The 13,408-nt window shown below is 44.1% G+C and overlaps 2 protein-coding genes across 3 annotated transcripts in view; both read left to right on the top strand.

Annotated features, from left to right (window-relative positions):
- Positions 1-13,408, top strand: part of LOC106534644 (cytochrome P450 2J5) — a gene marked incomplete in the record, with an annotated part of 46,182 nt that overhangs the window by 15,402 nt on the left and 17,372 nt on the right.
- Positions 3,755-13,268, top strand: LOC106534646 (cytochrome P450 2C70). 2 transcript variants are annotated; one of them, XM_014031346.1, is made up of 3 exons: positions 3,755-4,850; positions 7,869-7,964; positions 13,185-13,268. In XM_014031346.1, the coding sequence occupies exons 1-3, from the start codon at positions 4,611-4,613 to the stop codon at positions 13,188-13,190; spliced, it is 342 nt and encodes a 113-aa protein (XP_013886800.1). In that variant the 5' UTR covers positions 3,755-4,610; the 3' UTR covers positions 13,191-13,268. The 2 variants fall into 2 exon arrangements, 1 of the variants encoding a protein (XP_013886800.1); XR_001312371.1 differs by lacking the exons at positions 3,755-4,850; positions 7,869-7,964 and adding an exon at positions 8,895-13,094 and having other exon boundaries at positions 13,185-13,260.

Genomic DNA, 13,408 nt, shown 5'->3' with positions numbered 1-13,408 from the left:
TGGAACAGGACAAAGTAAACAAGACTGGGACAGACTGGAACAGGACAAAGTAAACAAGACTGGGACAGACTGGAACAGGATCAAGATAGACTAGGACTGAGATAAGATAAAGGCAGACAGGAGCAGGATCATAACAGTTTGACGTGTTTTTATCAGCTAAACTTCAACTTTTCTTTTTTTTTTGGTTCCTAAATTAATTTCCCTGCATTATATGGCAGATAGTTTGTAATATCTCTGTTGTAATCCAGGCTGTGATCCATGAAGTCCAGAGGGTTGCCAACACTGTTCCTCTCAGTGTCTTCCACTGCTCCACTAAAGACACAGAGCTGATGGGATATGACATTCCCAAGGTGAGAAACTCAGTTTGGGCACCAAGTTAAGTGTAAAATGAAATGTTAAAATATGTCAGGAACACATTTTACATATTTTAGCTCACTTTCTATGTTAAAATTTTTCCACTAACATTTTATTGTTATTTAGTACCCTGTTCTTCAGCACCGTTATCAGAGTTAGAGCTCTAGCGATTGCTATTGACTAAGGATGATGATGTAATAACATGAGCCAACAGCCTAGACCTCAACATTTATCTTTAACATTTAAGATGTAACTTTTGCATTTACATGTACACATTTATATTTAGGATTTAATATGTACATATATTTTTAACATTTAGTAAAAAAATGCCAAATTGTAAAGACAGTGAGCCAAATAATGAAAAATGTGTTTGTGAAATTTTTTTAACATTTTATTTTACACTTGGTGCCCCATACTAAGTACATTAAAAAGACAATAATAAAACCATCCTTTATTTCCTTCAGGGGACATTAATCATCCAGAACCTGGGTTCGGTGTTGAATGAAGAGGGTCAGTGGAAGTTCCCTCACAAGTTCAATCCTGAGAACTTCCTGAACGAGCAGGGAGAGTTTGTCAAACCAGAGGCCTTCATGCCWTTCTCTGCAGGTAAACCTGTGAAACACTTTACTTTCAGACCTGGGTTACAGGGACAGAGTTTATTAGATCAGACAAGAACTTTGGTTCATTTTCTGGTGTCTCAGGTCCTCGGATGTGTCTGGGAGAGGGTCTGGCTCGTATGGAGCTGTTCCTCATGACGGTGACCCTGCTGAGGAAGTTTAAATTCATCTGGCCGGAGGATGCTGGAGAACCAGACTTCACTCTGGTTTTTGGGTCAACGTTGACTCCAAAGCCTTACAAGATGAAGTTCCAGCTGAGGTCTGAATAATGAGGAGGTGCAGACGCTCTGCAGAAACTGAAAACATTTAATCAATTATATAATAATTTGGTCGTTGTCAAATCGTTTGGACACAACTGTATCCTTGGTGGATCTTAGTGTTAACCAGGGCTCTCAAGTTYTGACCTGAGCTTGGAGTGAGATTTCGAGCCGCTGAACACTGTTGCCAAAAGTTGCTTTCGGCCGTCCTAAAAGCTGCTAAATAATGTCATCTTTCAATTTGCATATTTGGACATTTGCCAACAATAGTGATCAGGGATGTATGGTATTTAATGAAGGAGAGAACAGTGTATAAAATCACTCTGGTGGGGGGTCTTAGGGTCCTCCCCCAGAAATTTTTGAATGAATTAGACACCATTTCCTGCATTCTGGTTTATTTTAATAGGTTGTTAAACAGACTTACACAAGTAAACACTTGGTGAGTATTCTATAAGTCAAGTGGAAGCGGTTCTCAAACATTTTGGGTCTGGGGAAACCTTACAAGAATGAAAAATTCCAGGGACCCCTTCATAAAAGCCATGCTGTTTTAAAAATAATTTACTGTCATTTTAATCCCTGAGTTCCATGGGAATAGAAGAGAGGAGTCATTTGCAGCTGGGGCTGCTGCGTGAGGCTTCAGATGTAGACTGGAACAAGTAACTGAGTATTTATTCATTTATTTCTTAAAACCAACAACGACCACACTGTAAAAAAATGAAATGTTGGATTTACTTAACCATGTTATGTGACCTGGTTCCACTTAACTGAGTTGAGTAAATTCAAAGCAATAAACCAGTTTTTTAACCAAAGAACATGAGCATGTTGCTTTGAATTTACTCAACTCAGTTAAGTGGAACTATTGAATTCTATGAAAAACATTTTATGATTTATGTTCAGTCAAAAATGTCATGAGGTAAGTAAGACATTTTTCACGGATGCAAGTGCAACCATCATTTTAACATGAATACTTGATTTTTAACACAATTACTTGATTTGCAGTATAAAAACACAGTTTTTCTATAATCAAACCCAGTGTGTGTGTGTGTGCCACCTATGTGTTCAGTGATACGAATCAAAACAAATCAGTTTATAAAAGCTTATTAAACAAGAAGCTTTTCATAAAAATCAAAGCCAACAAAAACCAACCTCCAAAGTAGCTGGCACTGTTTTTTGTGGGTCCTGCTCCCTCTCCTCCTCTTCCTCGTTCTCCTTCTCTACTTTTATATCTCCTCCTCTTCTTCACGTCTATGACTGGATTCAAACTCCATGACTGACTCTGGTCTGTTCAGCTGCTAATATCGATAAATTCGCAACACCAATCAGACAGTTATAGCAGTTTTGCAAAGAATTTGGTGTTATAATACAAATATCAAACAAAAGCTCTACACACACGCACACACACGCACACACACACAAACTTGTTTTTATATCCTTGTGGGGCCCGTCTATTGACTTCCATTCATTTTTTGGTAATTTTATATCCTAACCCTGACCACCAACCCTAAGGCTAACCTCACAGGTACCTGACCCTACAACTAACCTAAACTCAATTCACACTGTTATGGAATAATTATATATCTGCTTTACCTTGACACTGTCAGTAATCGTATCTCATTTGATAACTAGTTCGACTGTTTTAATCTGTTGCCCTATACTTAAAGTCTCCAGAACTGCATGACCTCTTTTATTTTGATAAGGTACTTCCTGGGCTGACAGCCCTGTTATTGGTTAGGTGGTCACAGTTGGCGAACGGTGATTGGTTGTAAACATGTCACAGGATGTTATATTATCAGCTGCTCTGCACTGACGCAGCAGCCACAATTGACATATTTCCCAGATCAACTTCTGTTTATATTGTTGCTCCATTAAATCATCATTGATGGCCATACATGCACACTTTTGTGCATTTTTTCCAACGTGTTTCTGCATTCTTAATAAATCCTGCCACAACAATACCTTGGTCCTAAACCCAAACCCCACATCCAAACTTAGTCTCTCAAGTTGTGGGGCCCAAAGGAGCACCCTGTCCCCATGAGGCTGCATTATCCTTAAAACTGGGCCCCACGATGTAGGAAAAGCAAAAACAAACACACACACACACACACACATACACACACACACACACACACACACACACACACNATAATAAAGTAACTATGTCACCTTCAGTTATTAAAATGTTGTATATATGTTTAAATAGAAAATCAACTTGACTTCTCATCATGTCTGTTTCTGAACACCTTGAAATTGGCCTCTGTCTCTTTAAGAACCTCCTTCCACTTCTGTCCCACCCGTTTCAGCACGGGGCAGGTGTGTGTATGGTCTGTGATGAGGAAGCTCGGTTCAGAGACACAGTCCAGAGGAGGAGCTGGTACCAAAAAAAGGTGGTTCTAGTCCCAACCGGTGGTTTTTGCTCCTCTGCCTGCTGCCTCAGGACACTACAGGATTTCTCAAACATGCATGAATGAGTCAAAGTAAGACTCTGGGCATGTTTTTGATGAGAGGAGAACATTATAACATGATATAAAACTTAAAAAGTTGATTTTACATGATATAGCCCCTTTAAGTCTAACTATAGGTTTTATCAAAAAGGAAAGTCTTCGGTCTTAAAAGTAAACCGGGTGTCAGCCTCACGGACAGAAAATGGTTCCACAAGCGAGGAGCCTGAGAACTGAGCCTCCCATTTTAGAAACCATAGGAAGCACAAGTGACCCTGCAGTCTGTAGGAAACTTCTTCTCTCTGGGTGGGAAAATGGAAAATACATGTTGAAACTGAAAAACAGAGAAATGAAAAGAGAAAGCATGTGGAACCAACAGGTCAGCACTCAGCCCTGCTCCTCAGACTTACTATTTTAGGTCATTTGTGCACTTTGTGTTCAGAATAAATGGTCGCTTGTTATTGGCACTACAAACAGAGCACTGGAGCTGACCCCTGCTGATACTCAGGAATAGAATCAAGCACTTTTAATCTCCCAAGAATGAAACATGGCGCTCCAGATTAAACCATTCACTTCAGGACAATAACTCAAAACTCAACATCTGATTGTTTATGTGGTACAAATAAAACTGCATCTCTCTGGAAACGAGACACCTTTTGAATCTGAATGAAGCTAAACTTTTTATTTACCTTCCTCTGTGAGCTCGGGGTCGAATCTTTAAAGATTGTTTCCTGAAGCAAAGGAGTTCTTAAAGGTAGAAGAATGAAAAAAATTGAAATCAAGGACGAACCCAGCTGTCTAAAGAGAGTTAGAGAGAGAGAGTTATTATTAACCTGTAAAATAAATTAAAAAACATGACACTGCTCATCAGACAGCAGCTGAGGATCCACCCCTTTGTTGCAGCAATATTTCACTTCCTGTTTTTTGATTAATCATTTAATTAGATGTCCTCGCTCACTTTGATCAGAAAGAATCAAAGTTCAGAACCAGAGCCGTCAGAGACCAGAGTCCAGTCCAGCACCATGTTTGTCTCCATAGTTCTGCTGTGGTTCTGTTTCTGCTTCATTCTCTTTCAACTTAAAGCTCGGAGACCCAAGAACTTCCCACCAGGACCCCCCATCCTGCCGGTACTGGGGACCTTTTTACATCTGACCTCAAAGAACCTCCTGAAGGACCTTGAGCAGGTAAAGAAATGATATAATTTCTTTTGTAAAATATTATTCTTTAACACATTTCAAAATGAGGTGATCTAACATCTTAATTGATTAAAAAGTTGGGGGCAGTGTTGATCTTTGCGCAAGATTACAGCTTTATTTACCTTTAGAGTTGCTGCAGGTTTCTCTGCAGCAGCGCCAAGATAAAAAACCATGTATGCAATTAAATAAAATATTCCATATCAGTGTGTTGTGTTTGAATTTCCTTTATGACTTAAAGGGATCCACGGTTAGTTGTAACATTAAACTTTATTTGATAAACATTTATTTTAACTGTAAAATAAARACTGTAAAAATACTGTAGGCTGTTTAGTTTTGTAGATTTTTTAAAATATATTTTAACACGGACGGAGCCATTTTATTTACACACAAAGCATTCTGGGTAAATGATGACGTGGATAGGTCATCGGTATGAGGCTGCTAGCGAACTATATCCACCCCGAAGGTTAATCTTGGACAATATCTGATGATCGACTCTTTTAAATGAAACCAGAGAGCGTTGACAGAGAGGAGAAGGTAGAAATGACTCAGCCTGGAACTGAAAATATGGATGGAGGACAACAGTTTAGCTTGTTTGTCATGTTCAAGCCAAGCTAATACATATTAGGCAATATAGCGTGGGCGCTAGTGCAAAGACTAACAGGCTAAGCTGAGGTTCTTCCACGAAGCAGCTCTGTTGTCCTCCATCCATATYTTCAGTTCCAGGCTGAGTCATTTCTACCTTCTCCTCTCTGTCAACGCTCTCTGGTTTCATTTAAAAGAGTCGATCATCAGATATTGTCCAAGATTAACCTTCGGGGTGGATATAGTTCGCTAGCAGCCTCATACCGATGATCTAGTTGATGTCATCTTTTACCCAGAATGCTTTGCATGGAAATAAAATGGCCCCGTCCGTGTAATGTATTTTTAAACTTTTAGTTTAAAAATGATAAAAACATTTTTAATGTAGCTTTTAATGCTAGCTGCACACAATGTGTTGTTTTACTGTACTGTTACTATTACTACAGACATTATTTTGAATTCTGTAAAAATAGTAACTTAAAGACTGATAAAATTTGAACACCTTTATTTGCTTTGGCTAAGTTCCAGTGGTGAACAGTAATGGAGCACATTTACTTGAATACTGTACTCAAGTACATTTTTTCAGTATCTTTACTTGAGTAACTGTTTTTATTTTTTTGGAACTTATGACTTTCACTCCACTACATTTCAAAGACAACTATTATACTTTGGACTCCACTACATTTCTTAGAAGCTTGTTAGTTACTTGTTACTTTGGCCTCAACATAGTTTTTTAATCTACTGTTGCTGTTTATTTTCTTGATGTAATTGATTTTCTTTCTTGATGTACTAGATTTCTTGATGTTTTTGGCCACACGCTATGTTCCTCACAAGGGGAACCAATCACAGTTATAGTTCACACCTGAGGTAGATTTGGAATGACATCATCTTCGTTAACTGTCACATGCTGAGCCTGAGCTCCACCTTCATTTCAAACAGAACCCGCGGAGATGGTTGACGAGTGTAGAGAAACCAGCCATGGTCAAATCTCAGCTCCATGTTTGAGATTTTAGGACTGAAAAATAGTTTGTATCAGTTTAAATGTCTTCTGTGTTCACCTGGATAAACTACATTTCTGCATTTAAGAACTCACCGCTCACTTTATTGTATTTTTATGCTGAAGTCTTTACAGGTGAATTTGTAGCAGAGTGGTTCTACCTGTCGATACATCAGGTGGTTTCTGAGAGTTTCAAGGTTCTGTATAATCACTCTGAAAACAAAACAGAAATGTACTCATATTACACATTTTAATTTGTACTTTTGAATACTTGAGTATTTCACATGCATGAACTTTTGAGTACTTGAGTATTTTCAGAAGTAAGTACTTCAGTACTTTAACTTGAGTAGACTTTTGACCGAGCAACTTATACTTGAAGTTGAGTAAGATTTGACCATGAGTATCAGTCCTACTCAAGTACTAGAGTTGAATACTTTGTCCACCACTGCTGAGTTCCATTCTGAAAACCTTAAATGTAAACTTTATCATTTTCCACAACATTTACATTTAACATATGCAAAAATTGGCAAAATGTAAGAACAGTGAGCTAAATAATAAGAACGTGTTGGTGAATTTTTTTAATATTTTATTTTACACCTGGTGCCTCATATCTCACTTTTTCAAATGCTCCTTATTGTCTTTTTAATAATCAGTATTTTGTGTTTTCTGAAAGTCTTTCAAGGTTTTTGTTTAGACTCTGGCTCCTTTTTGCATCAGACCCAAAACATCTGGGGACAAATAATTAATGACCTTTGACCTTTGACCCTGACTATGGCAGCTGTTAACACTGTAGTAAACCAACATGAAGATCTGAGGCAATTTGTTTGACAACTTTTTACTAACTGTGATTTTATCATGTTGATGCTGCCAGAATGAAAAACAAAAACAACAAAAAAAGTATTTTAACTTCCTTCAAAACGTATCAGGATAAAATATGTTTCTTTAGGAAGTCATCCAAAAGAAAAAAAATAAGTAGGTCCTCTGGATGGGTTCTTCCTTAGTGAAATGTTTTGTCTCTCCCCCAAGAGACTTCTTCAGTCTGATGAGTTTCAGGTGAACTCAGCCTTATGAGCACTGCCCCCACATGGACAAACAGTTTAGTCACATGCAAAAGAGGACCTTCACCTAGCAATCGGCTTGATTAGCTCTATTGTTCATATAGGGTCATGTGCCCCATCACCTGACTTATTGGTTTGGATGCTTCGGCTGTGGTTATTTGGTGTTTTGTAATTTGTGTATGTAGTGAGTGCAAGCGGGGTTCAACATCCCCTTGTATTTGTCCCTCTTTCACTCTTTGTGTTGGGTATCATTGGGACCCTGATTCACACCTTTTACTCACAGGGGGCTGAATCATACTTGCAATAACAGCGTTGTAGGAGGAGGACAACTGAACACTTTAGGAAGTCATGTTTTGTTTGGTTTTCTTGCAGCTCAGACAGACCTATGGAAATGTCTACAGCCTGTTCCTTGGATCTAAACCAGCTGTGGTCATCAATGGGTTGAAGGCCATGAAGGAGGCCATGTTGGTAAAGGCCACAGACTACGCTGGTCGACCTCAAGACATGTTAATTAATGACATTACTCAGCGGAAAGGTAAATGATTCAAAAACCCACCTGAGAAATGTTCCAGGGGCAGAGAGGAACAGATTTCGTCAGGTGAAACCGGGTCTAGAAGCTCATCCCTGCGTTTTATACATGGTTGAATCTCGGAGGTCTGGAGCTTCATAATTCTGCAAAAATGGTTCAAATTCAAAAACCCACATGACAAAAATGTTCCAGGGAATAAAAGTAACAGATCTGGCTAAAGAAAGCGCTGAAAAAGCCGGTCTGGGGGCTCCAGAAAGCCCCCTGAATTTCACCTGCAAGCAGCAGTAAATGTCGACTACAACCGCAGGTAAAAAGAAAAATTCAGCCTTCCTCGCCAGCATGCCCATCCCAGATGCACCTGGGCATTGTAGTAAGGGTTGAATACAAGCCCCAGATAAAACAATTTGTGCAATTTTCGAGCGGCAGGCTTGAAATTTTTCTAAGTTTTACCTGAGAGCTGTAGTAAGGGTCTGACTGCAGATTGCAGGTGAGAGGGTGCCGCTGCCCAACTCAAACATGTTTCAGCACGATTTCAGAAACCCGGAAATTTTCCACACAGGTTTTGAGCGATAAGATTTGGACTCGGAAAAATTTCACATGACTGTGAGTTTCAGTCCTCCTGGAGGTTTGACGGGGGAAAAGCAAGTGGCTCTATCCGAACAAGGTTTCTTTTTAACGGATTGAGGACTCCTGGTTGATTTTCCAAGGGGATTTTCAACATTATGAGCATGATGGAGGTTGCTCCTTTTCTGGGTTGATCTGGGGCAGTACCGGCCTGGTTCTGGATGTTCCGGGCGGATGGGCTGAAACGGTTCTAACGGGTGGGGAGACATGCGGGGAGGCCCCCAGAGGAGCGGTGGGGGGGGGGGGGGGGGCATTTAAGCTCTTTTTGGCCGGTTTTGAGCATTTTCCACAGGACGAAGGTTGATTTTGACTAATTTTGACAGTTTTTGTTAGGCCCCCATTGACAGGTTTAACCCTGTTCAGAGTGGTTTTGAAGGGTCAGCGGCCCTCCTGGTTCCTCCGAACCCGGGTTTTGCGCGGTTTTGAAGGGTTGGCTGCCTTCCTATGCCCCCTTAGCCTGGTTCTAAGTGGTTTTTTACAGTTTTGAAGTGTTTCGAATTTATTGGTTGCATTTTTTTGCGGTTCTAAGCTATATTCAGGGGTTTGCAATTAATCAGGTATGATTTTTTGCATTTTTGARGGGTTTCCGGGCCTCCGGGAGCTGTTTCAGCAAGAATACTCATGTTTTGGCCCACCGTGAACCCGTTTCCGAGGGTCTGGAGCCCATGTCTTGCCCCCGAATGCCATTTTGGTCTACATACACCCATTTTGGCACACTGTGAATCCAACTGAGCTGCTTTTGGAGCCCTATCTACCTATCTTGTACTAGTTTCACGGGGTTCTTTCTCCATCAGACCGATTGGACACCGAGACATGCCTTTGCAGGACACCCTCCGGCCCCGGCCCCACAACGGTCAGTGCACGGGAGACGGGTGTCTGCACACTAGTGTGTTTGCCTCTAGAGTATGGCTACCACTGGCAAGCGCACCTGCCACGGCCCAAGACTCGAACTATTGGTGACGGGACCGAGCGGAAGACTGAGTCTCAGCGGTACTTACACAGATCCTGGAAATGAAGGTGTCCTGCCTGTGTCCTGCCCATTGCCCTCTGGTGGTGGACGCTACCTGATTGATCCTGCCAGTAGCATATGCTTGTCTCAAAGATTAAGGCATGCACATCTAAGTACACATGGCTGGTACAGTGAAACCGCGAATGGCTCATTAAACCAGTTTTTGCTCCTTTGATCATTCACCGGTACTTGGATAATTTTGGCAATTCTAGGGCTAATACATGCAAACGAGCGCTGACCTCCGGGGATGCGTGCATTGATCAGATCTAAAACCCTTGCGGGGTGGTCTCCCGGCTATAACCCCATTGCTTTGGTGACTCTAGATAACCTCGAGCTAATCGCTAGCCCCCTTGGTGGCGACATCTCTTTCGGGTGTCTGCTCTATGGCACGCCACATGCCTGCCATGGTTACAACGGGTAATGGGGAATCAGGGTTCAATTCCAGAGAGGGAGCCTGAGAAACGACTTCCACATCCAAGGAAGGCAGCAGGCGCACAAATTACCCACTCCCAATTCGGGGAGGTAGTGATGAAAAATAATAATACAGGACTTTTGAGGTCCTGTAATTGGAATGAGTGCACTTTAAATCATTTAATGGGGATCCATTGGAGGGCAAGTCTGGCGCCAGCAGAAGCGGTAATTCCAGCTCCAATAGCTTCTTATCTTAAAGTTGCTGCAGTTAAAAAGCTCGTAGTTGGATCTCGGGATCGGGCTGATGGCTCGTATCGAGGCGTGCCATGCCACTGTCTGTCCCAGCCCCTGCCTCTCGGCACCCCCCGGATGCTCTTACCTGAGTGTCCAGCCGGAGTCCGAAGCGTTTACTTAGAAAAAATTAGAGTGTTCAAAGCAGGCCCGGTTTCCTGAATACCGCAGCTAGGACTAATGGAATAGGACTCCGGTTCTATTTTGTGGGTTTTCCCCGAACTGAACATGATTAAGAGAGACCATTCGTATTGTGCCGCCAGAGGTGAAATTCTTGGACCGGCGCAAGACAGACGAAAGGGATAGCATTTGTCAAGAATGTTTTCATTATTGAAGAACGAAAGTCGGAGGTTCGAAGACAATCAGATACCATTGTAGTTCCGATCATAAACGATGTCGACTAGCGATCCGGTGGCGCTACTCACCATGACCCGCCGGGCAGCATCTGGGAAACCAAAGTCTTTGGGTTCCAGGGGAGTATGGTTGCAAAGCTGAAACTTAAAGGAATTGATGGTAGGGCACCACCAGGAGTGGAGTCTGTGGCTTAATTTTACTCAACATGGGAAACCTCACCCGGTCCAGAAATGGAAAGGATTGACAGATTGATAGCTCTTTCTCAATATTGTCGGTGGTGGTGGTGCATGGCCAGCGCGTGTCTACCCTTAACCGAGAGGCGTGGGTAACCTGCTGAACCCCGCTCATGATGGGGATTGGTGATTGCAACTATTTCCCATGAACGAGGAATTAAGTGCGGGTCATAAGCTTGCGTTGATTAAGTCCCTACCCTTTGTACAGATTGCCCATCGCTACTACCAATTGGATGGTTTAGTGAGGTCCTCGGATCGGCCCCCGGGTATCGGCAATGGTCCCTGCGGAGGGCTGAGAAGACGATTAAACTTGACTATCTAGAGGAAGTTAAAGCCATAACAAGGTTTCCATAGGTGAACCTATGGAAGGATCATTACCGTTGTTTGAGAGCCGAGACCCACTTGCAGGGCACTGGACTGTGGAGTACCACCCACCTGGGGTCAAGCTGCTCGTTGTCCCTACCAAGCGCTCTGGCCTGGAGCGGCCGTCGGTTGTGTGGCCCGTCGTCGACCACCTGGGGTGGACTTCCACTACTGGACTGAGGGGCGGCGGACCCGCATCAGTGATGCTCTGGGCCATAAGAGCACCCACGGGTCCACAGTGAAGGTCGTAGAACATGCCCCTCCGTTGCCCGGAACACGTCAGGGGCCCCGGGCGATGTGAGCGCGCCCCGTGAGACGTGCCCCTCCGTCATCCGGAGCCCCTCATGGGCCCCGGGCAATGCGAGCGTGCCCCCTTCTCTCTACCACAGTCTCCTAGTCTGGGCACTGCTGCCTGCTGGACTCACGAGTTGCACGTCCAACGCCGCCTCCGCACTGCGCGAGGCCCACTACCACATTACCCCGGGTTGGAGGGGGATCGTAGGATGTGGGCCTCGCATGGAGACTGGCGATGGGCGACTGCGCCCCACGACTCAGCCAGAGTCTACCCTAGGAACCTGAAAACGCAGCATGGTGGACAGCATCCACTCCGGCTGAACACCGCGTGCCTCCATGGGTGCCCTTACTCTCTCCCTCAGCCTGGAAGAAGAGAGGGGCTTAATACCTCCTCCCTGCCCCTTCCGGGGCGTAGTGTGGAGTGCCCGGGAGATGGGAAGACCCGGTTAAACCTTTGTCTCAGATCCCGGTCAACCTCAAAATCTCAGACAACTTCTAGCGGTGGATTACTCAGCTCGTGAGTCGATGAAGGACGCAGCCAGCTGTGAGAACTAATGTGATTTGCAGGACACATTGACCATCAACACTTCGAATGCACCTTGCGGCCCCGGGTCCATCCTGGGGCTTCGCGTGTCTGAGGGTCGCTCGGTCATCAATCAGACACGGCTTGCCGTGACCGCGGTTGGGGCTTTGCAGGTAGAGGGCTTGTCTTCACACCTTTGTCCCCCTAAGTGCAGACATGTCGGGTTGCCCAGCACGCAATCGTCTGGCCCCATCCGGGACCGTACCTCCATCGTCCGCAATGCCTCCGTTCCATTTTCCCTCCCTCCTCGACCCGGTCTCTGACCGGTGCAGGAGGGGCGGCTTCTTCGTCGAGCTCCTGCACGAGGCGCAGATCGGCCGCCAGTGGAACTTGTTCCTCCTAGTTGTCTGTTTCTGCTTCCCGAACGCACAGGCTGTCTCGGCGGAGGTGTTGTGGGTAGGACTGCAGGGGAAGCTCCAGTGTGGGCAATGTGTCGGACCCTAGGTAGGCCACGTCATCTCTCCGGAACAAACGTCCCGTTGCCCCTGAGTCAGTGAGCCTCCAGCCCTCCCCGGAGGGTCCCTGAGCCACGCACACAAACCCTATCCAATGACCTCAGATCAGACAAGATGACCCGCTGAATTTAAGCATATTACTAAGTGGAGGAAAAGAAACTAACAAGGATTCCCTCAGTAGCGGCGAGCGAAGAGGGAAGAGCCCAGCGCTGAATCCCCGTCCATCTGGCGGACGCGAGACATGTGGCATACAGGAGACCGCCTGCCCAGTGCACTTGAGGGTCTGAGTCCTCTTGACTGACGCTCAACCCGTGGAAGGTGCGAGGCCAATGTCGGCCCTCGGCACACTGGGCTCCGGTCTCCTCGGAGTCGGGTTGTTTGGGAATGCAGCCCAAAGCCAGTGGTAAACTCCATCTAAGGCTAAATACCGTGACGAGACCGATAGCAGACAAGTACATTAAAGTTATTAAGTTATTAAGTTATTAAGTTAGAAACATTTCTATTTTACAACAATTAATGCAGAAAATGTTGCTCTGTTGCAGGAGTGATTCTAGCCGATTATGGGCCTGTTTGGAGGGAACATCGTTGTTTTGCAGTGATGACTCTGAGAAACTTTGGCCTTGGGAAGAAATCCATGGAGGAGAGAATTCATGAAGAGATTCAGTTCACTGTTAAAACACTGGAAACGAGTGTTGGTACGAAATATGTTATCATACACGCACGCACGCACACACACAAACACACACATATACACCCACATATATAT

This window comes from Austrofundulus limnaeus, unplaced genomic scaffold (assembly GCF_001266775.1).
Source record: "Austrofundulus limnaeus strain Quisiro unplaced genomic scaffold, Austrofundulus_limnaeus-1.0 Scaffold1233, whole genome shotgun sequence".
NCBI classification, from domain to species: domain Eukaryota; kingdom Metazoa; phylum Chordata; class Actinopteri; order Cyprinodontiformes; family Rivulidae; genus Austrofundulus; species Austrofundulus limnaeus.
This window is presented reverse-complemented; position numbering and strand designations above follow the sequence as displayed.

Bases quoted from the DNA above. Each gene is read 5' to 3' on its own strand.
- LOC106534646 (XM_014031346.1), top strand. From the start codon at position 4,611: ATGTCCTCGCTCACTTTGATCAGAAAGAATCAAAGTTCAGAACCAGAG. The intron at 4,851-7,868 runs GTAAAGAAATGA...GTTTTCTTGCAG, and splicing joins TCCTGAAGGACCTTGAGCAG to CTCAGACAGACCTATGGAAA.